Consider the following 27,491-nt stretch of genomic DNA (forward strand, 5'->3'; position numbering starts at 1 on the left):
AAGGTCCCATTTATCGAAACGCACTCGTTAAATTCTTATTCAATTTCTCAGCAAAATTCTCCACAAATGATTTTTAAATTGAGTTAGATGAAAATTAGTGTAATATTTTATCAATTAAAAGGATTATTGATTCCGTCAACAAACTATATTTTTTTGGGATAGCTTTTATATTCTGGCTCCGCATGAACATTTGAAGCTGATCCCTCAATATCCTAACATTTTCACAATCTGAATGACACCGCGAAAATTTAGGCGACACATTTTCTTGTGATTAAAACGTTTCAAAAGAACCTCAAAGCATGGAGAATTTCAAGGTGTTGAAAGAAGATTCAGAATTTGACACAGAGCTTACAAATGCCGGCAGCAAACTCGTGATTGTTGATTTTACAGCATCTTGGTAAGTGATTTTGAGAAGATCATCAAAGCAGATCAGAATTCGGAAACCTGAACTATTCAAGTTGCTTTGTTGCTATAAGTAAAATGAACAACTAAAAATACAAGGTATGCTTATCAATTTGTGAGTTTTAAATGTTAGTCCAGGATTGTAAGGAATAGTGTTATTGTTCAAATTATTAATGATTGAAGTAAATACTGGTGCTAGACCAGACGGGGTCTAATTCTGCATAAAACCGGGCAGCCTTATTTCTATAGATCTGCTGCGCATTCAAATTGCATTGTATTGCATCGTAATTTCATTTGTGTCTATGCTAATTATGTTTACACAACATAAACTCACATGTTTTCAAGCAAATTCGCCGATAATAGGTGATCAAAAGCGATCGGAATGTTACAAAAGTACAGATCGCATTCAGCTTACTTCATATGAGATGATCTTTGGAAAAATACGGCATAATTTGTCTTGGTGCTTGCGGAATGCCATGCAGTAAAATATTAAAACGTTGCGGCAATTCATGATTGACAACTAGCAATCGGCGTGTCCTTCGTATCCTCCGCTGTCAATTTCACAATCAAACTTGCCAACCGAATTTCATCTATGTAAATGAGCAAAGGCACTACTACTAAATAACTAATGACTATCACATGCTCAAAACCAGCCAATCACGTGCGTGAGATTGGTCACTTTTTGGTAGAATTTCATTAGAAAACCATCATGAATATTGCTTGCGAACAAGGAAATGCACGACCGTGCAATGTAAACAAGAGCATGACTGCATGAAACAAACTTCCATTTACGCTAAACTAATTCCTTCTTTACCATAACAAATTTTTAATCAAGTTACTGAAAGGATGAAATTTAAGCTTCTATGACACTCACAAATTTTGTGTGTTTTCATGCTGGTAAAAAGTCATTTTTCAAACAGCTATAACTTCCGTTCGGTAGCATGTATTCCCATTCTGAAAACTGTAGTGACAGCCCGCCATCTTTAATTTTCCGAAAATCATCAATCGGCACTTTCTGGATCTTCATAAAAGCTTGTTTTCATTCATAAATCCACCTCGGCTTTTTCCGATGGCTGCCGAATCTGGTCATGTGCTGGGCTCATGAATAATTAATTAGGTGGACTGGCTGGTTTCAATTGGGGTCGTGCAGTGGCGCCATTGCCGGTCCATGTAATTTGGTTCCCGGTAGCTTCTATTGCAAAATCCTGCAGTGGCAATGGGGCAAGTTTGATTGTGAATTTCTTATCCACTCACTAATTCTCACAAAAGCTTTGTGTTGATTACGTAATGTGTGGAGGCAAATTGCAATAAGTACAATGAAATAATGAGTAGGGCGGGCTCGAGGCGGGTTTCTTCTTCATCTTACGTAACAGTATTGTTCTCCAAAAAACCCGGAAGCTTGTCGTTTGGAGCTTTAGCTGAAATACAGCAAGATAATGTAAGATAGTAAATGTAAACCTGTATTTTGCGTAGCTGCTCATGTTTAATGTTTCGATAGGAGTATCTCGAGCTATGCTAGACTGCGGAACTCAGTCCTCAATGATAGTCAGTCATTCTGGTCGTTATATGACTATCATTTGAGGACTGAGTTGTTACAATGGTAGGCATGTTCACAAAATTTTCAAGTAGGATATTTCACATGGAAATTAATTTGTTTAAAAAGGTGATTATTTAACTTAAAAAATGAGGGGTCAACCATGTCTGTAGGTCAAAAACTAGCGAAGTTATGGGCAAATGTCTGTTTTTAAAAAACTGCACTTTTCTGCGACCATCATTGACAATGCCTTCCAATGACTTACTGTACAAAAAAAGCATGTTTATGCATCATTTTTTACCACGATGATCCATTTTAAACAAAGGCGATTTTATTTTATGAAATCTAACTTTCACTGCATGCTGACTTCTGTATCAAGGATAAAGTACCAGCACTGTTTAGACTGCGTTGTCAAGTTTCTGGTGTCGAAATTTCAAATTTTTGTATTTCTCTATGGGGATTACACAGTTAAAGGTCCGTAACCCGATCGACAGCATCATCCCCGATTTTTTCATTGTTGATGAGGTTTTGGTATCACATAATAGATACTATTTTTCTCATTACTATCCTGAAATTTGACGCCCAAGTCGATGTATTTCGAGAAATCATGAATCACAGCGGTTTTACAGGTTACCAGTTTGTAAACAATAAAAATTTCTTCGGATCATGGGAAGAGAAAAAAGCGAACTACGCTAAGTGTAGTCTCGCCGCCAGACTGTATGTGGCTATCACGAGGATCGACGAGTGTCAGACCGGCACGCAAACTGGCTGTGTAGGAGACTACGCTAAGTGCTGAGGAGACGGTCCGCCGTATATAATTAAAACAATGCCTTGATTATTTCAGTTGGTGAAATAGCTCAATTGGCTAGCGCCCGTTCTTTACCCGAGAGGTACCGGTTCAAAACCCGGTATCGGAAGGTTTTTTCCTCTCCATTTTTAACCCAAACTTTTTTATATTCATTTGAAATGTACATATTGCAAGGGAAATATATTTTGTTTCCTTTTTTTTTTCTGAAACGGATGCGAAAAAACAAAAAAACAAAAAAAACAAATATTTTCCGTTCAATACGGGCCGGCATTGCAGCATGTCAGCATTCGTCATACTGAACGGGAATTGTTGTTGTTGCATGCCTACCCAGAATGCAATTCACGATACAAGGTATTGGATTGCAAATTTGGCTATTTATTCACATTTACGCTGAAAATGCTCTCGTTTTTTCACAAAGCAGCAGAAAGGGGGAGATAGTTGATATTATTATGTAATTTTAAAGACAATCCATATCCAAAACCAATAGGGTTACCCCCCTTTAAGCCATTGACTGTGAGCTACTGTGGTCCAAACTTTTTGGATTGAATGTCGCCCTCTATAATAAGCAATGTGGACATGTCTAACAATGGTTATGATATATCTTCCGAGGAGCAATTTCAGACCATAGCTGGGGATTAGTGGGGCAGAGGTTATCTATTGAATCCTTTCATGACCACTGAAGCATACTTCAAGTTCATAGTCAAGTCTGCAAGGACACTCGGCACGAATTGAAAGACCATGTCAACTCTCGACAAAAGAATGCATGCAAAGGTCATACGACACCAAATTTGTGTTTGTTATGCTCCTCGAAATTAGTACCTTAACGTGCGTGGGTTTTTTGCAGGACATCTTGGCTTGCTATTATTGTCACATTGTCAATTTAGTGGATTTCATTCTACATGTATTGAAGGACAAAGTACCCTAGTTTGTCCTATTATTGTAGGACAATCCTTCAATAGCGAGACTTGATCCCAAGCTATCCCACTTTAGCTAATTTAGTTGTCCTACTGTAGTCTGTACTACTAGTACTACTACTAAGGATGTCCCTTGAATTGCTCGATAAATCTAGCCAAGAATTTGCTCACTGATAGCTTCACATTCTATGATTCTAGGCTAGAGACCGTAGCATTCAAAATGTAGTCGGATTCGCTGAAGCATGACACTGTGTAAAGCAATGGAAGTTCAGAAGTAAACACAGCTGATCACGACAGGCGATTGCATCAGAAATGTTGCTAAAATTACACTTCAGCAAACAAATTTTAGACTGCCCAAAATAGGCAAATCTTGCTCAAAAGATAACAGAATAAATAAACCGCCGGTGCAAAAAATTGCACTGCTGTCCGACTGAAAAACCGTAGCAAAGCAAAGCATTCCAGCACTCTTTTTTGAAGTGGATTGTGTAACTAGAGACAAAAGATAATTCCTCATTGTTACAGGGAATTAAAAACAAGGTGGTTTGTCCAATTAAAGGTACTTTTTTCACAGTGTATTAAATGAACAATTTTACAACATTACCAACCTCAAAATATTAAAAAATGTCTCAAATCATAGAGAGATTACATTCATTGTTTTCTCAAAGACTCAAAGTCAATGATTGAGCACAGACCTACATGTATAGGCCTACAATCAATACATGTAGACCTGAGAACTGAGTCTAGGGTCATTATGTCTGTTCAGGCCTGTAGCCCCCCCCCCCTATCCCCAGTGCCCAAAAAGTCCCCTTTTTTGACCCAAAAGTCCCAAAATAGGGTTTGTTATGCCTTTTTGGTCAAAAAAGGTCTACTTTTTCAAAATATGCCCCCCGTCCAAAAAGGTCCAAATTTTTAAAAGAAAGTCCACTTTTTCAAAGTCGCCCCCTCCCCCAAAATAAATCCTGGTTACGGGCCTGTGTCTGTTACAAGCAATTAATAATTTTAGTCTGTTAAACGAAGAAATAAAAAACCTGTCCGGAAACTGTTCCTTCTGCACTATGCACATTAAAAAAGTGTTTATGTTAGTTTCAGTTTGTTAATAGTATGGTCTTGATGACATAGCCAAACTTCCTGGTTGCTGTTTATTTGTCTAGTTTGTATGTCTACATGCCCCTTATTCATGGTGTTATAGCCTCTGCTCCTTATGCAGATTGCCTCTTTAAGCCAGCGAGTTGTCTTTTCTGCTTCTTTTAAGTGCCAAGAGTTTCACCAGGTTGCAAAAAAAAATCTTTCGACAACTGAAATTCACAAATTGGCCATTGCAGAACATGTAACAGGTCAAAATCATGTTACTGGGTGGGAGGAGGCTTGGTTCATAGATCAAGAAGTAGATAAGACAACTCGCTGGCCAGCTTAAACTTAAAGAAGCAATCTGGATTAAGGAGCAGAGGCTATAACACCATGAATAAGGGGCGTACAAACTAGATAAGATTTATGACCAGCTCGTGAATAAACTGTAACCAGGAAGTTTGACTTTGTCGTCAAGACCAGTGTTGCTGATTCTACTAACATCTAGAAACACCAGAGTGATCAAGATTCCTAATAGGAATTGAAATATTTCTGAGAGAGTATTTTCTATTTAATCTGATTTGATTGTTTTCACCCTAATTAACATGTAGGTGTCAACCATGCCAGAGAATTGGACCAATTTTCCAGCGGCTAGCACCCAATTATCCAAAGGCGTTGTTCCTCAAGGTGGATGTTGATGAATTGCAGGTGAGTCTGGTCAACTCAAGAATTATTGTACACGAGTTTCATCTCAAGTTTGGTAGTAAAGTTTGTACTTTTATACTGTTGCTCTGCAGCCTGCTAATAAACGCCTTTTTGTCTCGCCTGAACTTTGTTCAGAAAAGATACTATATGCAGTCATGATTTTTGTCTACATACACCATGCATGTATGTATGTGCTAAATTTGATTCAAGTTTTATAACATGCCATTCCAAAAGTATCATTGCTACTATACTCAAACTTAGTAACAACTAGAGGCAAATGGTGGTCATAGACCACAAACCTAGCTGGGGCATGTTGGTGTTGTGGAGGTATCTGACCCCTGCAAAATGTTCCAAAAATGTCCCCCTGTCATGAGGTTTGTTGTCACCGAGTTTTGAGTCCTGTACTCCTCACAGATGTCCAGAAAATGCAATTCTAAGATTTGACCCAGATGACCTTTGACCAGACCCCACGGTTGTTTGATGGGATCATTTATTAATTTTTCAAACAAAACATCATGTATAACCAAATTTTAGGCTTAAACAGCTAAAAGTGATATCGTGCTAATGTATACAGATGCTTTTGAGTCATTCTCAACTTTAATTTCCCCTCTTTTACAAAATTATTCACTTTTAATAGTATTTTTTAAAGCTTTTTTGGATATAAAATGTATCTATTTATGACAAGATAGGTGGCGCTATTTAGATACTAGAAATTACTCTTTCAGGCTTTTAATAAAAATAATTCCTTTTATTTTTTGATGAAATATGTTTATAAAATTTCTTTGTTGCTTGTTTCACCTATTCCACCTGTTTAAAAGGCAGTATTGATTACATACCCCTTGCAAATTAAGAAATATGACTTATGATAAATAGCGCCATCTATAGTTTGCATTTTCTTAATAATGAAGCCAATTCTATATACATCAAACAACCGTGACGTACCCCTGCAAGATGTTCCATAATTCACCCCTGGTCATGAGTTGTCACCGAGTTTGAGCCCTGTACCTCTTACAGATGTCCAGATAACGCAAATTCTAAGATTTGGCCCCAGAATGATGTCTTTTGAGCTGACCCGTGCAAAATGTTCCAATATGTTCCCCAGGTCATGAGGTTGTCACCGAGATTGAGCCCCGCACACCTTACAGATGTCCAGATATTGAAATTCAAAGATTTGACCCCAGCTGACCTTTGACCTGCTCCTGCAAAATGTTCCAACATGTTCCTCTGGTCATGATGTTGTCGCCGAGATTGAGCCCGTGCCCTTACAGATGTCCAGATATTGCAATTCGAAGATTTGACCCGAGCTGACCTTTGACCTGATCCATGCAAAATATTCCAAAATGTTACTCTTCTCATCAAGTTCATTGTCACTGAGTTTGAGCTCCATTACCCCTACATATTGCCAGAAAATGCAGCAATTCTAAGATTTGACATGACCCCTGCAAAATGTTCCCCTGGTTGTGAGGTTTGTTGTCACTGAGTTTGAGCCCCATAAATACCCCTTAGGGGGCTATCATTTTCGTTGGAAGGAGGATCCCAAATATACACGGGGGTCATAAATTTTCGGAAAGAAAAATACGGGGTGGGCATAATACTTTTGATGACCAAAATGTAGGGAGTCACAAGATGACCACAGATAGTGTGTTTATTTTATTCAAAACTAGCGGGAGCTAGTAGAGTAAACAGGAGCAGTTAGTAAACGGGAGTGGTTAATAAAGATGTTGAACGGTGATGATAAACATTGTGTCTTGGACTAAAACATGAATAGGAATTATTATTATTACCCAGGTATAATTCTGGTTTACCCTGTGCACCCTGTGTTTTAGGGTTAGGGTTTGGTTAGGGGATGTCATTTTCTTCGTCGGGGGTGTACCGGAGTAAAAAATTTTATGACCCTCCTATCGCGGGCACAATTTTTTTTAGACCCCCCCTATCTTGGGTCGAAAATTTTTATGCACAGCGCGCGAAAAGTTTGAGTCACCAGCACTTAATAATTCTATACCCCCTATTTTGGGTGTTGAAAAATTATAACCCCTATAATTGGTCTAAAATTCTATGACCCCCACTCCCAGTATATTCATGACCCCCCTTCCAAAGAAAATGACAGCCCCTTATAATTTAAATTTAAATTAGGGTTAGGATTAGGGTTAGGTTTATAAACGGTGAGGATTAGGGGTAGGGTTATAATTGGGGTTGCTTAGGGTTAGGGTTATACTTGTGCGCAGGGTCTACCAGAATTATTCCAATACCCATGAATAGTCCTGTAACTATCACTAAATAGAATTAAATTAATTAAACTATGATCAGTCTTACCTTGTTAGTACTAGCTAGTATTTCTCATTCAAGATCACCATGATTACAGAAAACAGCAAATGGGTGATAACCATGATAACAATAAAATGTACTCATTAACTGTACACATTTATAAACATTTATCATACCACGATGCACTGACCAATTCATCTAACACTGAAACCTTTTGGAAATGCAGTTTTAACTTGTTGTAGGGCATAAGGTTGTGCAATAGAAATGATTTACAATATTACTTGTATTATACCCTGACCAATTGACCCCTTAACTCTCTCCACGCTGGTGTCGACTGCAGACGACAAGTTTCTTTTTTTTTTTCAAAAATTTCATAATTGTTTATTTTCATTACCATATTTGGAAGCAGCATTAAATATGCATTAAAATGAGTACAAACAAGCCTGGTATTGGTTCAGTGGTTCTTAAGATAGGACTTGATATTTTGAAAAATATCTCAAAACTAGAACTTTTATGTTGAAGCCTATGGCTAGCATGCAGAGCATTAAGGGGTTAAACAGCTCAAATGTTACAGTCCATGACATATATACTACATCAAATGTAATGTGGCACCACATTAGTGCTTTCCATACGCACAGTATACCAGTGGACTCGGAGGTATCATGAACAGGTTCTTGCACTTCTTTTACAGTTTCCAATTACTATAGACTTTTAAAGGCTTTTATACTATTTTCCCCAACTTCATAAACAAACAAAAAAAAAAAGGGAAAACAAATGAATTCATGTCCCGCATTCATGTAGGCCTATTCCATTTGCAGGCTATTTTTGTGTTGCGCATAAACTTAAACCAATTTAATTTCCCTGTAAAATACAAGAACACCAATTGTTAATGTTTTAAACCACACAAATTAGGAACTGGGATTCAAATATAAAACTTAATGCAAGATGTTTTTAATCAAACAAAATAAGATACATACTCTAAGATATAAGTATAAAACAAAAAACCCTAACATCAGAAGACAAGAAAATCCCTCAACAATCATTTACTTAAACAAAACATAGAGCCTGTAAACAAATGCTAGTTAGAGTTTGATATTAACTGCCATGATAATGGCACTGAAAGAATTAAAGTTCCTACTGCAAAGGAAACACATCTGATAGTTTTATATATATACCGGTACTAACATTGGAATTACTAATCAAGCCAAAAACACATTCATTACAAAGAAAGAGGCCAGAGAACACTTTCATTAATACAAAGAAAGAGGTCGGACATATTATAGAAATAAATGCTAAACATTTTAAAGCCTGGCTCATTAATCCCCTGTTTCCAAACATACCACCAAAGTCTGTAAAATATGGGTGCAAAATCAAAATCAAAAGATAAGCCAGAGCCTAATACTAGTACTTTTAATAGTAAACATAATATTAAACCCATAAATTTATACTACAATTACTGTTAAGGAGTGCCTTTAACACACCTGCATGGTTCATATCAAAAATCAAATTTCTATTAAAAAACCTATATAAATATGCCATTACTGCTTCTGTCTTTCTAATTTAGAGTGTACTCCAATCACTGTCACTATTATTCAAGTTTTTTGCAATAACCTTTCAATTCCCACTGAGCCCTTCCAAAATCATATTAGCCATCAATCCTCTCATACACACATTCCCTGGGCTTGGAGGACGAGCAGATGATAATTGCATTTTGAGAACAGAGTATGAGTTTTTTGTACCCATTATTGTCGAAGGTTATTCAATGAATATACAAATATATTGGGGTTCAAGAACTGTGCCCTGATAGATGAGCAAAAGAACATGTGCAATTTCACTTTGTTGTAGTTCGCAACACAAACTTAAAATAACAGGCAAAACAGACACATCATTTATCGGTATGACATTTTCGTATTGGTGCTGCCCTATCTATCTACCTATTGTGCAGAGCTACTACGGTATGGGTTCCTCGTACTAACTAACGGGCAAAACAGACACATCATTTATCGGTATGACATTTTCAGTATTGGTGCTGCCCTATCTATCTACCTATTGTGCAGAGCTACTACGGTATGGGTTCCTCGTACTAACTTTGTTGCCAGCGGAAGAAAACGGGAAGATTACAGTGGTTTGTTGCCAGCGGAAGACCCGACCGATTACAATACCTAGCTGGGGGGTGTAAACCCCCCAGCTAGGTAATGATCATTGGGTGGGGAGATTATAAAACTTCGAAGGATGTTGAAAGGTCATAGGGTCAAATTTGAAATAGCTCTGATTGCGATCAAAGTTGGTGGATATAAACTTAACTTTAGAGGAGTTTTAAAAAGCAAAGCGAAGGTCATTTCAATAATTTGAAAGAAAAATTCATGTAGGGGACGGGGTCAAATTTCAAAATTGCTCAGATGTTCAATATTAATTGAATTGTGAATAATCAGTTGAGGCGAGACTGCTCTTGCGTAGCTGCTCATGTTTAATGTTTCGATAGGATTAGTGCGTGCAGGCCTGGAAATAAGTCGGTCTGAACCAGGAGCCAAACATTTGGAAAAGCGGCTCCTGGTCCTGTAATTTTCTAGCGAACCAGGAGCCATTTTTAAAGAGCCAGGAGTCGTTTTTCTGAAAGTATCAAAATGCTTATTTTTGTTATTTCTACAGCTTTCGATGCTCACCTGAGATGTTATCTGGACAGGCTTTATTTATTTATTTATTTATTTATTTATTTATTTATTTATTTATTTATTTATTTATTTATTTATTTATTTATTTATTTATTTATTTATTTATTTATTTATTTATTTATTTATTTATTTATTTATTTATTTATTTATTTATTTATTTATTTATTTATTTATTTATTTTTTTTTTTTTTATTTATTTTTTTTTTTTTTTTTTTTTTTTTTTTTTTTTTTTTTTTTTTTTTTTTTTTTTTTTTTTTTATTTTTTTTTTTTCATTTTGATTTTATTTTGATTTTAGGAAAAACAATATCTAGAAACACATCGGCAAAATTCAAGATGGCCGCCATCATGATCGCGATCATCGTGATCACCTAACCAGAAAACAAGGCAAAATACTGCCAAAATTATGAGCCCTGAAGGCAATTATCAAGGAAAATTGGCAAAATATTAGGTAAAAGATAAGATTTTGCACTGCATTTTGTTGAAAATACATTGGAAATGGCCAATATTTTGAGTGGAAATGAGCTTGCCTGACGAAGTTTTACTGGGTCATTTCCTGAGCACTGAACTTGTCAAAATGGAGCAATAATGGTCATATATACATGTACCGGGCGCAAAATTCAGATTTTCTCTGGCGCCTGGGCGTGTAATTCTGGTTGGATCCAGGCGTCAAAACTTGGTAACCGTAGGGTAAAAATCGCTCGGCGCCTGCTTGTTTCCAGGCTTGAGTGCGTGCAATTTGATATGTTACTGCAAACATCAAATACACACATACATCACTACCAAACTTGAGGTGAAACCAATGGTCATGTACCATGAATTGAGGTACCCGGTATGTTCATTTTGTTCATATGACAGTGCAAGATTCGGTATACTTGATTTCTTCTAAATTAAGTGATCATGATACATGATCAGTATTGGACCACCAACATTTTTGACCCCCAACAATTTGCACAATTGTATGGTGACATCAGATCAACTTTTGTTTATCTGCAACATATTGGTAAGACTGTATCAGAATCAGAATCTGTTATTGATATTCACCTCACATTGGGTATAATTAATGTAAACAATATACATGTAAGTACACAACACAAATACATAAATCACAAGATAATATTAACAGTTTACAATAATTAACTGCTATTATACTATAAAATTGTAGTAAGGCCAAAAAAAAAAAGGTCTCAAAGCTCACGAGAAATTTAAAAACAAATGCGAAATGCGATTTATTTTTATTTATTTTTTTTTTTTTTTTTTTTATTCCCGAATTTTTTTCATGGTATTTTGAGAAAAAAGTCTGATTTTCGCAGATTTTTTTCTGGAAAAAAATATTTAAAAAAATTTTTTGAAATAAAAAATATTTCCGCATTTGTTTTTTGTCAAATCGTGGGATTTTACAAACGCGCAAGCTTTGAGACGAACTTTTTTTTTTGGCCTAATACTAGCACACATTTCACTATGACAATGGAATGTTTGTTTTCAGAAGAAAAAAAACATTTTCACATTGTTAATGTAAATATAAACTCTACCCTTTCAGATTTTAAGGAAATTGGTATCGGTGTTCCTCAAGGATCAATCTTGGGACCATTATTATTCATTGTATTTGTTAATTCTCTACCTGAATCTATAAATTCTAACTGTAAGTGTGTGATGTATGCAGATGATACAACTCTTTTACTTAGTTCATCTGATCCCAATATTCTGCAAAATGATCTTAATGCTAACCTGAATAACATTGCTGATTGGTTCCAGGCCAACAATTTAACTCTAAATATAAAGAAAACTAAACTAATGCTGTTTGGAACAAGGCAAGCTCTTCACAAGTTTAACAATGTTTCTCTTGTCTATGGAAATGAAAAAATTGAAAGAGTTGAAAGGTATAAATATTTAGGTGTTACCTTTGATTCACACCTATCATGGAATGAACATGTTAATTATTTATCTTCTAACATATCTAAACGCATTGGAGTCATTCGGAGAGTAAAGCATTACCTTCCATGGAAAACTGTCAAAAAGCTTTCGCAAGCCCTCGTCTTTCCTCATTTTGACTACTGCAGTTCTGTTTGGTCCAATTTCAGTGCCTGTCACAATAATGAGCTCCAGATTTTGCACAATAGACTGGCCCGTGTTTTGCTCTCTGCAGACATCAGAACTTCAGTGGACAGTATGATGAAAGACCTGGACTGGGTTAAACTTGGCTGTAGATGGGAGCATCAATTACTTATTTTAACTTTTAAATGTCTCACACACATTGCTCCTGAGTATCTTTCTTCAAATTTTATTTTCACTCATTCTACTCATTCCAAATGCACAAGGGGTCAAGCGCAAAACAGTTTGGTTGTTCCAATATGGAAAACCTCTTCTGGAAAGAAAACCTTCCTTTATAGATCTTCAGTTGCTTGGAACAAGCTTCCTCCCAATCTTCGCGTCAATTTTAATTCAATGAGTTTGGGTGAATTTAAAAATGCAATTGGTCTGTAAGTTTTGTATAATAGCTATATATTATTTTGTATCATGTTTAATTCCTTCATTTTGTAATATATATATTTCTTATATTCTTATTATCATGTTTATGTATATATATAAAATCAGGTCTTCCAGGGAGACCAGTACATTTGTATTGATGGAATTTCCTGAATAAATAACGAATAAATAAATATTTATTTTGTTCACAGGAAACAGCAGTGACATATGGTGTGCGTGCAATGCCAACTTTTCTCTTCTTCAAAAACAAGCAGCAAGTTGACAAATTGCAGGGGGCCGATCCTAATGCCTTAGAGTCTAAGATCAAGGTTTTATACGGTGATAGTGATGATGAAGAGTCAGCTGATGGACCTGGTGTTCCAGGATATGTGAGTAGTAAAGCAAGCAATACAAATAAATATACCGTATTTCGTCAAATAGTCGCCCCCTCAAATAAACGCCCCCACCACTTTTTTCAACAAGATGTTTCAAAAATGCCGATATTTCCATGCTATCTTGTGTAGTAAGCTTGCCAAGTTGCCCACATGGTCGATAATAATGTCACTTTTTGGCAAAAATCTGGATTGGTTATTCATCTTATTTTGAACATATTGTCATTGGATTAAAAGAAGAATGTATATGTAGGGTGAGGTTTGATTCACCTGGATAACCCTGGGGCCTGGATGAAGTATTTATCAGGGCTCAAAATACTTTTTTTGATTAGGGCTCATATTGAAATACCCTACCACGCTTTCACACAGAAAGAAGGCAGGATTCCATTCGCTAAGCACCCGCCTTAGGAAAGCTTGGTCATAAAACGGATGGATTATATGCATCAGTGATACACCCTGCCTTTTGAAGTGGTCTGGTGACAAGGATTATAATAAACGTTTATCAAAGACTGGCAAATTTATTGATTGTTGAACTAATTGAACTAATCGGCTCATCGCACAACCCAGGAAAGCGCCTCCTAATTTAAGTGGCTAATTGCAGTGTTATAATCACACAGGATTTTAACAAAAGAAGGCTAGCACAGGAAAGTTGCAGGATGGCGCACACCTTCCTGTGTAAGGGAATTTCAATATGAGCCCTTACATTGCTGAATGCTACTAATTACCGGTATTGTATTATAAACACTATAGAGTGTAGTCGGTTCACTTCGGATGAGTACATGTATTTCAGGTTGTATTTATGCTGTTTTTACTTATAACACTGTATAACAGAACAACATCAACCATTTGATTGACAAGAGAGGATCGGAATGTCTCAATCAGAGTGACGAACATGAGCTGGAACATTGTCTCAAGAAAGGAGGTGGATACTTGGAATCAGATTGTGACGAACAGGTGAGCTATTATTATTATTGACTTTTAGTCATGTGTATTCAGGCATTGGGGGAATAATTTGGGGTATTTGTGTCTTGCTGGTGTACATTTGGATCTACATGTAACCACTGCTTGGGCGATACACGTGCATGCATACTGTAGGTGTAATTTGAAACAATTTTTGGATGATGCACCAGGGGTTGTAACAAGTTTCCAAAAATTGGCTTGAGTCAAGTCATTTGGTTTATTAACTTTTTAGCTTAAAGTCACTGTACAGAGTCAGTGAGGTCAAGTCAGCTGTATATCACACAAGTCAGACATCTCATTTTACCTTGAGGCTCCATTAACTGCTCAAGTCATGACTTGTTACAACTCAGCGATTCATTGATCGCATCAGCTGAGCGACACAAACATGTATTATAATAAGATTCGGCACAGAATTGGTGTAGTTTGTTTCTGCGTGCTGTCAGCAAAGACCTAAATACCGCCATTCATTTCCCATAGCTGACAGTGCCAATATAGATGGTGGAGTCTGGATTCTTCTTCTCCATTTCAGTGGTTGCTATGTATCTGCTGTTGCTAATTAATTTCTCTGCCCATTAGGTTTGATGGTCTGTGCATACCCTAAGAAAAAAAAGGTAAAGGGACGAACCTGTCTGCACAGGTCGGAGTGCCCATCTCTCTTTGGAAGCAATTGGGCCAGACTCCCATCATGTACATGTAATGTATTTGCAGGGATATTCACAGCAAGTCTGTTATCTTCCTGGCATTGAATAAAGCTGGTACCCATTTGTAAGTACACCTGGGTGGAGAGAGGCAATAGGGGTTAAAAGCCTTGCCTACACTGGCAGTGCACAACACATTGAGGTGGCAGGGATTTGAAGTCACAACCTCGACTCAGCTCATGATTATGAGTCATATGTCTTAGATCACTGCACTACAGTGCCCCGTTTGCAAGCCTCAGTCAGAAGCATCAAATATGATACAATTTTTTACATTCGACCATTCTTTGCTGGTTTATTTTATTTTCAGCTTATCATCACACTATCATTCAATCAGAATGTGAGACTGCATTCCTTGAAGATCCATGCACCTGATGATGGAAAGGCTCCTAAAACCGTGAAAGTGTTTGCAAATCTTCCCAATTCAATGGACTTTGACGGAGCAGAAAGAAGTGAACCAATACAAACATTAGAGTAAGTAGTGCTGATGATGAATACAATGTAAGAATAAATTGTGTATCAACTGATCAGGAAATAGAACAAATCGAGGGTTGAGAGCTAGGGCACTATAGAAATTACAGTTCATTAAGGGCTCATATTAAAATACCCTACCACGCTTTCACACAGAAAGAAGGCAGGATTCCCCTCGCTAAGCATGTGCCTCAGGAAAGCTCGGTCATAAAACGGATGGATTATATGCATCAGTGATACACCCTGCCTTTTGAAGTGGTCCATGATGAATGGGAAGAAAACAAACTGACTATGGCTCATCGCACAACCCAGGAAAGCGCGCTCCTAATTTAAGTGGCTAATTGCAGTGTTATATAATCACACAGGATTTTAACAAAAGAAGGCTAGCACAGAAAAGCTGCAGGATGGCGCACACCTTCCTGTGTAAGGGAATTTCAATATGAGCCCTAATCATGACAAAATACAATAGAAAACAAAAGATATTATGGAGGAAATATTGATTTTTGAAGACAAAAGCAAAGAGCCAACTTAATGCTCATATTTTGAGAGCTGCAATCCCGAAATATGTCTTGAAACATTAAAGCCGCCTCTTTAGGGAAAATAAGTCCCCCACTCCCCGTGCAATGTTGAAACGCGTGCAAATGTGTTCAGCGTGTCTCCAAAGTGTCGCAACATTGAATGATGGGGGTGGGGAAGGAAAAAATGTTAATTGATGGCCCAGCTTTCTTCTAATTCCAAATATTCAACATTTTTATCCACATTAAAAATACGCTTTTGATTTCATTCAAGATGCCTAAAGCGTTTCAACTACATTTTTCGGGGATTGTCTGAGGCAATCGCAAAAATTAACATCTGATTTTAATCTTTTGGCTATAACTTTAAAACTACTTGATAGAATCACTCCAAATTTTCAATGAATATTAGTTATTGCATAAGCTATGATGTGGGTATAAAATAAAACAACTAATTGTATCAATTTTGACTATATCGCCCTGCACTACAAGCAGGTTGCACCCATCACCTGTGTATGTCTACAATCATAGATTGAATACAATAGCGCTCTTTTCAAACATACTAATCTTACAGATGTGAGTGATCAGCATGATATAGTTCAATGCATAGGTACCGCGTGAAAAAATCTCCATGACTATTTATTAATAGATAGGCTATGATGTGGGCACAAAATAAAACAACTAATCTTTTATTTAGATAGTGGTCAAATAATTCTTTTGTACTGCATCCATTTGCATATCTTCTGGAGCGTGCCTATAGAGGAGACGATTTGAAGTAATGACCTTATATGCAAGCACTCTATAAGTAAATACTTATGAAAACGTATGAAACTTGAACGTGGGGGTGTGTGGGGGGGAGGGGGGTTACACGATAATCGATTATCGATTTTCATCCACCACCCTCAACCATCCTTAGCGACTAATCATCCTTAGCGACTGCGATTGAACATGGCAGTCTGTGATCATCATTTCCGTGTTAGAATTTAATTGAATCCCACCACCACCAACAACTCAAACACTGCTTAACAACGACATCTACCGGCGTGGCGTGTTAAATAAAGACTGTGATCACGAACTCCAACACTAGTGGAAGTTTTGGATGAGAAAACGGACATTTTGATGAGAAACGGCCAAAATGGTGAGAATTTAATTTTCTCATTCTCTTGGATGAGAAACTTCCCGGTGTGTGTGTCAATCATTATTATCTTATTAAAACTGGTGAGAATTGCTAATCCCCGATTATTATTTTCTCATCCAAAAGAATGAGAAAATTAAATTCTCACCATTTTGGCCGCTTCTCATCAAAATGTCCGTTTTCTCATCCAAAACTTCCACTAGTGTTATCTGACAATTGCTATATTGCCCATATTCATGACATTTAAAGATATCCGGATCTATGTGTGTCTTTATTACAATTAACAAAAACAATCAATTATCATGCCATAGATAAATTAGGTTTTAAAACTTATTTTCGTGTTTCACAATGTCAATTGTCATGAATATAGAAGAAAAGTTTACTGGTTTGAATAAGTCACACACAAAAAAAAAAAAAAAAAAAAAGTGAAACTGTTGGGGCTCGAACCACTAGCCTTTCGTTTCACCGTCTGAAGTACTGTCCATTACACCACGCTGTCATGCTGAAATAATTACGGGATTCCGTGATATATGGGTGCGCATTGCATTCTCGTGATTATGAAAATGATAAATCTCGACAGACGATTTACATTTGCTAAAATCAGTAAAATGTAAATAATGTTAGAGCTAACAAAACGTAAAATAGTAAAATTAGATGTAGTTTTTAACAAGCTTTCAAACAAAACACTTTACAAATAAAAGTTGACACCAAATCGGCCTAAATTATGAATTTTGTCAACGGTTTACCATTTCTAAATTAAAGAAACTCCTTGTATTAATATTCAGTATTAGACTATGGTAAACCGTCAAATCACTATGTGATTCAATGGGACGATTTACAATCGCACTTTACCATTTCACGCAAATAAAATGATCAATTTTAAAGATATCTCTGCATAAGTAGGCCTACTTCATGAGCGTACTAATGCGATTTTTTTATTGGTTTGTTTGTTTGTTTGTTTGTTTTTGCTTTGGGAGGAGGGCGTTGATCTGCAAAAGGTGAAAAAGGTCCTTTTTTGACTATATTGCCCTGCACTGCAGCGTTCGCGCGATATCTATTCATTGAACTATATCATGCTGATCACTCACATCTGTAAGATTAGTATGTTTGAAAAGAGCGCTATTGTATTCAATCTATGATTGTAGACATACACAGGTGATGGGTGCAACCTGCTTGTAGTGCAGGGCGATATAGTCAAAATTGATACAATTATTTGTTTTATTTTATATCCACATCATAGCTTATGCATTAACTAATATTCATTGAAAATTTGGAGTAATTCTATCAAGTAGTTTTAAAGTTACAGCCAAAAGTTTAAAATCAGATGTTAATTTTAGCGATTGGCTCATACAATCCCCGAAATATGTCTTGAAACATTAAAGCGTCTTTAGGGAAAATAAGTCCCCCTCTCCCCGTGCAATGTTGAAACGTGCAAATGTGTTCAGCGTGTCTCCAAAGTGTCGCAACATTGAATGATGGGGGTGGGGAAGGAAAAAGTGTTAATTGATGGCCCAGCTTTCTTCTAATTCCAAATATTCAACATTTTTATCCACATTAAAAATACGCTTTTGATTTCATTCAAGATGCCTAAAGCGTTTCAACTACATTTTTCGGGGATTGTGGTCATAGTGAGTTACGGCTTTCTGGTTCTGAAGCTTCTAAATGTATTGTGTTGTACTATACATCATGTTATAGTCCATTTTATATCACTCATACATAAATTCTAGACAGTTCATTGGTTGATAGCCATTTATCAATTTTACCATCATAGTGCTGCGCAAGGCTCCCGCTAGCCTTCAAAAACTCTGCGTCCGATCGGACGCACAACTGTAAAACCTGGTCTGGAAATGTGCGTCCCACAAAATTTTTGTGCGTCCGTACACGTATGTTAATGTGTTGGACAACAGGGAATACAATTTTACAAAGCCCCGATTGCCGGTATTGCATCGCAGTTTGATGCAAATATTTGACTATTTCCTTTCAGATTCCTGATGAGATTTTAAAGATTTGTGTAAATATTATTGTCAATAACAAATTACGTGAATGCAAACTTGCTGACAATGTACGATAGTTTAGAAAGTTGTATTTTTGCTCTCGTGTTTGAAAGCTTATCACGTCTCGCTGCCGTAAGAATTTTCCAAGTTTCATTCAGACATTGACTGTGACCCGGAAGTGTTGCAAAATGGGAGTGGTTAAATGTGAAAGGTCAATAACTCGTTTACTGATTGGTCCATTGGTTATGAATATTAATTAAGCTTTATTAGGAGAATTAGGAGTGATCAGTCAACATAATTTTCGCGATTTTTTTGATGATGAAGTTGGTAAGCTTATAATCACTCATTTTGGGCTGAATCAACTTGCGTCCGACTGGGCCAGCAACGGGTTGATGAAATTTGTTGAACATTGCGTCCAGTAATACAAAATGCGCCTGGACGCAAGAATTCGCGTCCAGCGGGAGCCTTGGTGCTGCGCCGTAGTGCGTCTGCGCCAAGCTGTGCGCTGACTCTTAGACTCGTCGATTTAGTTATGGGGTGGACACCAAAATGTTAAGTATGTCACGGCAAAACATGGTGTTATGTTGATGAAAAAATGTATTCCCTATCTTAAATAGTATTTTTGATCAACAGAATTTATGTATGAGTGATGTAAAACAAATATTAACTGTCTTAAATTTGTGTATATAAATGGTCGAAATAATAATCACTCGGTGAAAGATGTATTGTTCCATTCCACTCGCAGTGGCGTACCGTGGCCGCTCCTACCCCGGGGGGCTGAAGAAAATTAAATTTTGCCGCCCCTTCTTCAACAGCCCGAAAAGGTTGACCCAATTTTTTTTTTTTTTTCGGTTTTGAAAAAGTACAGAGCAAAAGCCCTAAAAGCACAAATTTTTCAGTTTTTTATACTTTTTCACATTTTTCCACCCTTTTTTCTTTACTAATTCTTCTTGCCGCCCCTTCTTCTTCCGCCGCCTCTCTTTTTGCCGCCCCTTCTTCTTCCGCTGCCCCTTCGTTTGGCTGCCCCTACTTTGACCCGGGGGCTGACGCCCAAAAGCCCCCCCAAAATATGCGCATGACTCACGGATTTCACCATCACACTCATAGACAGTTAATATTTGTATATTGCTTTCATCAGTGTGTGATCCTGTGTGCTTCCCCAGCCACTGTACCTAGTATTAAAGTGTGCCCTTTCAAAGGCAGCAAAGTAACTCTAACATTAAACTCTCTCTACATGTAGGAAGCCAAATAGACTATTGCAAGAAAATCACATGAACCATCTTGATCATTGCAGGAGAAGAGTTTCTCTCTCTATCTCTTGTCAGAATGCACCCACATGTGCTGCTGTAGTCCTCACTAGATTGCTCCATCCATTCATATCCCTTGCCATGTTAGTGGCAGCTGCCATACTTCACATGAACCATCTTGATCATTGCAGGAGAAGAGTTTCTCTCTCTATCTCTTGTCAGAACACACCCACATGTGTTGCTGTAGTCCTCACTAGTTTGCTCCATCCATTCATATCCCTTGCAATGTTTGTGGCAGCTGCCATACTTCCACCAGTTCATTTCTGTTTATCGTCAGTCCATGATGTTGTTGGATGTCCTCTTCCGTAATGACGTGAATTATTGTATAATAATAAGGATGTGATTTCAGCAGTACATGCAGTGTAAAGTTGATGATGATTTAATAACTCAATTTTCATATTGTCTCCTTTGATAGGATCAAATTGTGTCTCAAATTGTCAAAGATAAAATCAGACCGTGAATGAAAATGGTTCCAATCTAATAATTTGTTGTGTTTTATTTTCTCGCAGGTTGACAAAAGATGACGTTGCTGAAACAGGAATAATAGGTCTAAAGTTTGTGAAGTACCAAAATGTACACAGTTTAACGGTAAGAAAATTGAGTAATCTATTTCGGTTATAGATTTAATCTCTGAATTAAACTGGTTGTAATCAGTTGTGTGAAGGGGAAGCAAGTAATGTCTTCATGGATCAGGGGGCAGTTTGTATGGGTTTTTTTTGCTCCAGTTTACATATTCTTTGGGTAAAAGAAACCATTTTGTGTATACATGCTGAAAAACATGTGATTAAATGCCACTTGTTGTTTGCGACTGATTTGTGTCACTTCCAAGTTGACTTGATGAGTTAACCTGGCAGCGATTGGATGCTAGCATAGGTGGGAGTACCATTTAACAATCCATTGTGTGTGTGTCAGTGTCTTAGCTAGCCACCCGTCTGGCCGTCATTTTAGACGGGGAGTTTGCTCCTGGGACGGACAAAATTAATCCCTTTGACAGATGCCACATTATAATTGTAGGTGTTTAGAAAGTCTGTTGACCTTTTATCCAGGTTTGCAAAACAAGGCTATAGCAGCACATATTTGAACTATTTGAACCCCCAATGGGCTGTAGAAGTCTGGTAAATGTTTCAAAGGTCAAATTGGGACAGGCACATTTATTCAAATGACGGGCAAACCTGAATTTCTAGCTAAGACCCTGGTGTGTGTGGATTTATGTATGTGTGCCACAAAAATGTTAACCCTCTAACCATAATGGTCATATCTCTGCTTCTAACAAACTTATGCCAACCAAACATGGTGGGTGTGTCCTTCATGTAAGCATACATGAAATAAGCCTATTGTCAAGACTTCACTGAAGGATTATGCTGGTTTCATACTTTCCTGCTACTTTGCTGCTCTGACGACAATTTTGCTTCACTGCACAATCGCATCAGAAACGCTAGCGGTGACCAGCGGCAAGCCGATATATCGATCACTCCACTGCTTGCCCAAAGCGGCAGATCGCTAGAGATTTTCTTAAAATCAGGAAATATGTGTATTCTTATTTTAGGAAATGTATTCCTAGGAGATTCTGATGGCCGAACATTTTCAGGATTTCAGTTGACTTGGCAGTTATGTGATCACTTAATAAAATTATTGTTCTTTTTTAACAGTTATTTGTTAAAGATAATCAAGGGGATGAGGAAACATCACAAATAGACTACTTAGGCCTCATAGGAGTACCTGTCAATACAACCAAAATGGATGATTTCAAAAGGGTAAGTTTAGCACATACACCCCCTATGGAAGACATGACCTTCATCTCCCACAGAAGGGAGACACCAATTCAAGTAACCTCATTTAACACTCCTTGTGTGGAAGATTAAGGTAGTTTCTTCCATAGTGGGTGTATGGATTTCAACTGGAATAGTCCAGTGCCTTTGGTCTGAAACGTTGTTTTCACCTACAAGTCATGCCTGCTATCTGAAACAACTTCGGTGTTTATTGGTTCCTTTTTGGGGTCTAAGCGTTTTACTTGTTCAGTAGCATATCAGGGACAGTTGTCTAAGGGGCCAAAGATAAAAACATTTCCGGTGGGTATCATTTTGGCCCTGTGAAATGCACAAAATTGTTCAATTTTACACTGTTTTAGCCCAAAATAAAGGCGAAGTTTTGTGTTTACCGGGCATTTTCCCTCTCTCAAGAAAAATCATGCACACTGGGTGGAAACAACACCCTTTGTATCAAGCCTTCAGGGATCTTCTTAATAGAATCCATACCATACGGGTCATGTCTTGTGTGTCAGCTTTATTTGTCTCAATGTTCAAGTGCAAACACTGCTAGGTCATGCTCCCCTCCAATCCACCATAATATTTAATTTTGATAATATTTTCTGTTGTATCAATTTGCAGGTGGCTGGTAAAAAAGGAGAGAGTCATTGATAATAGTGTTTTACAGTCAACGACGGTCCATCTGTGCGTCTTCATCATGGCCAGTTGGCATCTGTATCATTGATAATAGACAGTATACAGTATCAATGTTGAGGACAAATGATTCTTTTATGCAGTTGTTCTAAAGACAACCAAGACTATGTGTATATTAATTATCTATAGAGGCCGTCAGCATGACGTCATATGCCGCCATCTTGTGGGCTGAGACGAATTATAATTTGGTTCACCTCAAGTTTGATAGTGACGTCAATGGTTTTTCGCGGTTGTGCCGTAAGCGCGACAACAAACCGGCTCTGTACGCATGCATGTTCACTCATGCGCACATACGTCACAACCAAATTATAGGTATATTCGTCTCAGCTTGTGGGTACACGTTGTGATGGTTGTTTGATCTCCATGCATGAACAGCAAAATCACTGTGTTGATGCGTGATAACAGCTGCGTGACCCTGCGCGTAGTGTCTGATGCACAAACATGCAGATCATTTGTACCAACAAGATGGCGAAAAGCTGACAGCCTCTATAGTCAACTCGCCAGCAATAAACAAGTTACTTTCAGGCATTGGACCTGGGAAACCACTACGTACAGGTTTATAGGTCAAATGTCAGTTGTTTATTGTGGTTGGGTGGGTGGACAATTGCAGTGAGAATTACAAATGAATGAACACCTGCATTCCCGCCACTCAAGCATTACAACACGCCCACAGGGAAGTTACTGGAAGCATACTGGACGCAGTGGACGTATGGTACTACATGCACTTCATTTGAAATTTTCACTGTACATTTGTAACCTATTTTAAACTGCTGGTCAAATTCATCAGTTATATCTGACCTGTTCAGCCTGTAATTGATATTGAATGAAACATTATGCATTTGTTCCATGTAGATCTTGTGGTATGGTTTGGTCAAGACTGGCAAGCATTATAATTGCATGCATAAAAAAAAAAAATATATAAATGTAGACATTTATATAGCGCTTTATGGCGTAATGTACGGAAAAGGGGTATACCTTTGTTGTGCCGTCATTAGAATATGTCAGAACCACGTTTGCAGCCTACAAGTGGCGCAGGGTCCATCAGTACAACGACTGTGACTACCCCTAACAGCTTCCCATTGCACCTGGGTGGGGTGAGGCAAGCGAGGCAAAGTGCCTTGCCCAAAGGGCTAAACACGGTGGTGGGACGGGGAATCGAACCCACGCACGTCGAGCAAGCTCTCAGATTATGAGTCCAAGGCCGTAACCACTGAGCCACCGTGCCCTGCTACATAGAAGAACAGCACTTGCTTATTTAGCCCATGCTTTGCATAAACTCGGAAGTAGGGGCTCTTATTAGCCAATTGATTCATGCCATAAAACATTGGCACCTCATTCACTGAACTATAGTTTGTCTTGTCTCAAGTTGAGAGTAAGATGGATGTCGCAGTGGCAGTTTAAAATTGGGCATGTTAAACTAATCCTGCGGAGTGTATGCAACCGTACTTGTAAATGCGACATTCGACATGCTGTTAATACTCAACTTGAGACAAGACCAACTAGCCGTCTAGTACCATGTGACACTCATGTCTGTCATAATGAAGGCGTACACCTATAGTAAAAACTTGGTGTAAGAATTTTGGTGCACATTGGGAATCAATTTTTGATTCTTGCAAAGAAATTTGACTTTCGCAAAGTATATGCTGTGTAGACCAAAAATTTACCAAATCAATTTGATACACACAAATGCACATTTGAGATTCCATCAAGAAACATTGACCGGTAATCATTGCTTATGCATGCAAAAGCAACATTGCTGAACATTGTGAGCTGAACACTTTTGTAACATCCGAGTGATGTTGCTTGTCACATGAACTGCATATTTATTGATTTATTATTTTCGATAATCAACTTTTGAGCAGCGATAGTCATCATCAGTGAGTGTCAAAACTGAATGTACTTTGTGGCAATTTAATTATCTTAAAGAAATTTGTAAAAAAACTGTAATCTGCATTTGCAACAACCTCTAATTTAATCCCGGCGATTAATAGTATAGATACAAAAGGACGATTGATGCATCATTCATCATACTTGGCGTCAACTCGAGTTTGGCAGTGACGTGGGTGCGTATTTTGCTGGTCGCAAAATCTAATTGTGGGCTCCAACCTAATTCCACAGAGCTTATACATTGTTGGCACTCGACCGCATAGCAGCACTGACATCACAATCAAACTCGAGGTGAAGCGAGGTGTTAGCAATCAAGTGTGAATTCAGCTGAAGTATTTTCCAGCCATAGTTGGACTCGTACCCATCCAAAGGGAACTGGTCTGACTGAATAGGGTAAGAAAAGGCTAGGATACAGCCCAACAAAAAGATCTTGTCATCTTGTATTTTAATATTAAAGTACTATGGTAATCATATTAAATAAATTGTTGAAAGCTACTGATAGCTAGAATTCCATTGTGATTTGTATCTGGTTTCAAGTGGTTTGGTTGGGGTGGAGTTTTTCCTCATTTTGGATTAGGCAAATCAATTAAGATTGATTGCAAGAATGGGCTTTAAATCAACTCTGGTTTAATGAAATTACATTTTATTTACAGTTATTGAAATTCTAGCCTTCATGCTAGAAGACTTCATGTATATTGTATGTTAATTTTTATAAATGGCAATTATTGTGGGAAATAAAGGATTGCAGGAATCCTGTAAAACTAATAAGTAAAAGACTGTTCTAATTTGTTGTGTGATATTGCAAAGGGGATTCACAGTTTATACATATACTACGCCAAAAAAGTATCCTTACACTTGGAAAAATAATCACAATTTCAAAACTGAACAATATTGGGGTAAATTTTTTTTAATAGATGCACTATCTAATCCTACACATTATGACACCACATTGAATCCAATGTGACCTCAAGCAATTGAATAAACAAAAGATCAAGTTTTAAAAGTGACAAACTGGCCTATACAAGGTGCAAAAAGATTCCAACAAGCGCAACAAAGTGGCAACACAGTTTCTTCAATGAAGCTTTATTTTCAAAAGCAGTTTTTATTTCAGTTTTTACTTCTCTGTACTTTTCATAACTTTCATTTTATTTGTCAGTTCTTTTGTTTCAATTTTCTTTTGTTCCTTTTGTTTTAAAGGCATGCATAAATTAGCCATTCACCACTGTCAAACCAGATGTCTAGTCTGTGGAGTTTTGAATACGTCAGTTTGTCACTTTTAAAACTGGACCTTCGTCTAATCAAATGATTGTAACTTTGCTTCTTGAAGTCGCATTTGATTCAATGGGGCACATCGTCATCATCCCTATATCTTCGTGTTAAAGATTGCCGTGATAGTACAGCGAATCCTCTCGTTTTTTAACAGCTACGCATCGCGATTTTGTTCGAGATAGGCCGAGCGACTCAGGCTAAGCATACCATGACTATCATATGAGATACCACAGGGTTTCTATATTTTACACATTATTACGATTTGTGCATGCTCTAGTACCCCATATGATGTTTCTATTACAAGAAAAATATTTGTTTTCAGGTAAAACCAGGGTTTGTTTCAGTACACTCACTTTCGAAAGCAGTACACTAATTAGCGGGGCCTTGCAGCTTGCTGTGGATATCTTTGGATATCCAATGTAAAAATTTAGATATATTTAATTTTGAGAATGACAATTATACTTTATAGGTATAAAGGAACGCATTTAGCCCATTTAGTTAAGTTCCAGGTGCACGTCCTATAACACAATGCATATGTAAACTTTCTTTATCTGTGTCAATAATAGAATATTGATTTCAACGGAGTATTGAGCTGTATGGAAAAAAATATTTATAATACAGGGTGTTGACACTGTGTGGGGTGTCATAATATGCAGGATTAAATAGTGCATCTATTAACCAAATAAATTTACCCAAATATGATTTAGTGGTCTTTCCGAGGGGGCCAGTAATTGAGAAGTTTGTCCTGGTTGGAAGGGAAACAAAATCCACAAAGATCTGAATCCAAAGATGTTAGACCCAAAGAGTACAGACTCAAAACTTAAGCTGAATTTATACTCAGTTGCTTTTGCAGAAAAGCGATTTTCGCACATGCTCAATGTTTACTTACATTTCCAGAGCGTCAAGCCGATCAATCGATTCAAATCGCCAAGGCAAAAACAACGTCACTTTTGCAAGTTGAAGAAATCTCAACTTCCCAGCGATATATCGCTTGACACATGAATGCATCAACCAATCATATACAACCATCTGAATCTATTATTTTGCTAATTAATTTACCTTTCTCGATTATTAATTTTTGGTGATGAATTAATTCAAAGCAATAATTATTGACAGCAACTGATGTTTTAAAAATATGCAATAATACTAAATAATGTGATTTGAAATGTGCACAATTCATTTTTTTCTCTATCGATTTGCGTGTAATACCGTTATATTGACTAAAAAATATTGTCACATGTTCCTATGTAATAGCATGGTAATATTCGTATTGCGCGGACTTGGATGTCGACCTTTTCCCATGATACATCACGATTACATCGCAAACCACTGGCGGCGCCCTTATTGTGAATAGCGAGAATTATTTCCCGTTGAAATTGATGACCTGAATAATTTTACAATTTCTTTTATGTAGTCAAATGTCATATAGTGCAAATTGTTCTTGTATTTGAATTGTTTTTGCAAGAGTAACAATTTGAGATCCTTAATTTTTTAAAGTTACCGGTCTCGCCTAAAATATACCTGATCTTTTCATTTATAGCTTGAGAATGGTGCATCACAGATATGTCAAACTATATGTTT

At 37.3% G+C, this 27,491-nt stretch overlaps 1 protein-coding gene across 1 annotated transcript; it reads left to right on the forward strand.

Annotated features, from left to right (window-relative positions):
- Positions 1 to 198: 198 nt before the first annotated feature.
- On the forward strand, positions 199 to 23,703 carry LOC140141818 (thioredoxin-like protein 1). Its single transcript, XM_072163683.1, has 8 exons — positions 199 to 397; positions 5,335 to 5,431; positions 13,042 to 13,218; positions 14,053 to 14,175; positions 15,187 to 15,350; positions 20,805 to 20,883; positions 21,945 to 22,049; positions 22,683 to 23,703. The coding sequence occupies exons 1-8, from the start codon at positions 300 to 302 to the stop codon at positions 22,710 to 22,712; spliced, it is 873 nt and encodes a 290-aa protein (XP_072019784.1). The 5' UTR covers positions 199 to 299; the 3' UTR covers positions 22,713 to 23,703.
- The last annotated feature ends 3,788 nt before the right edge of the window (positions 23,704 to 27,491 follow it).

Source organism: Amphiura filiformis, chromosome 20 (genome assembly GCF_039555335.1).
Source record: "Amphiura filiformis chromosome 20, Afil_fr2py, whole genome shotgun sequence".
NCBI classification, from domain to species: domain Eukaryota; kingdom Metazoa; phylum Echinodermata; class Ophiuroidea; order Amphilepidida; family Amphiuridae; genus Amphiura; species Amphiura filiformis.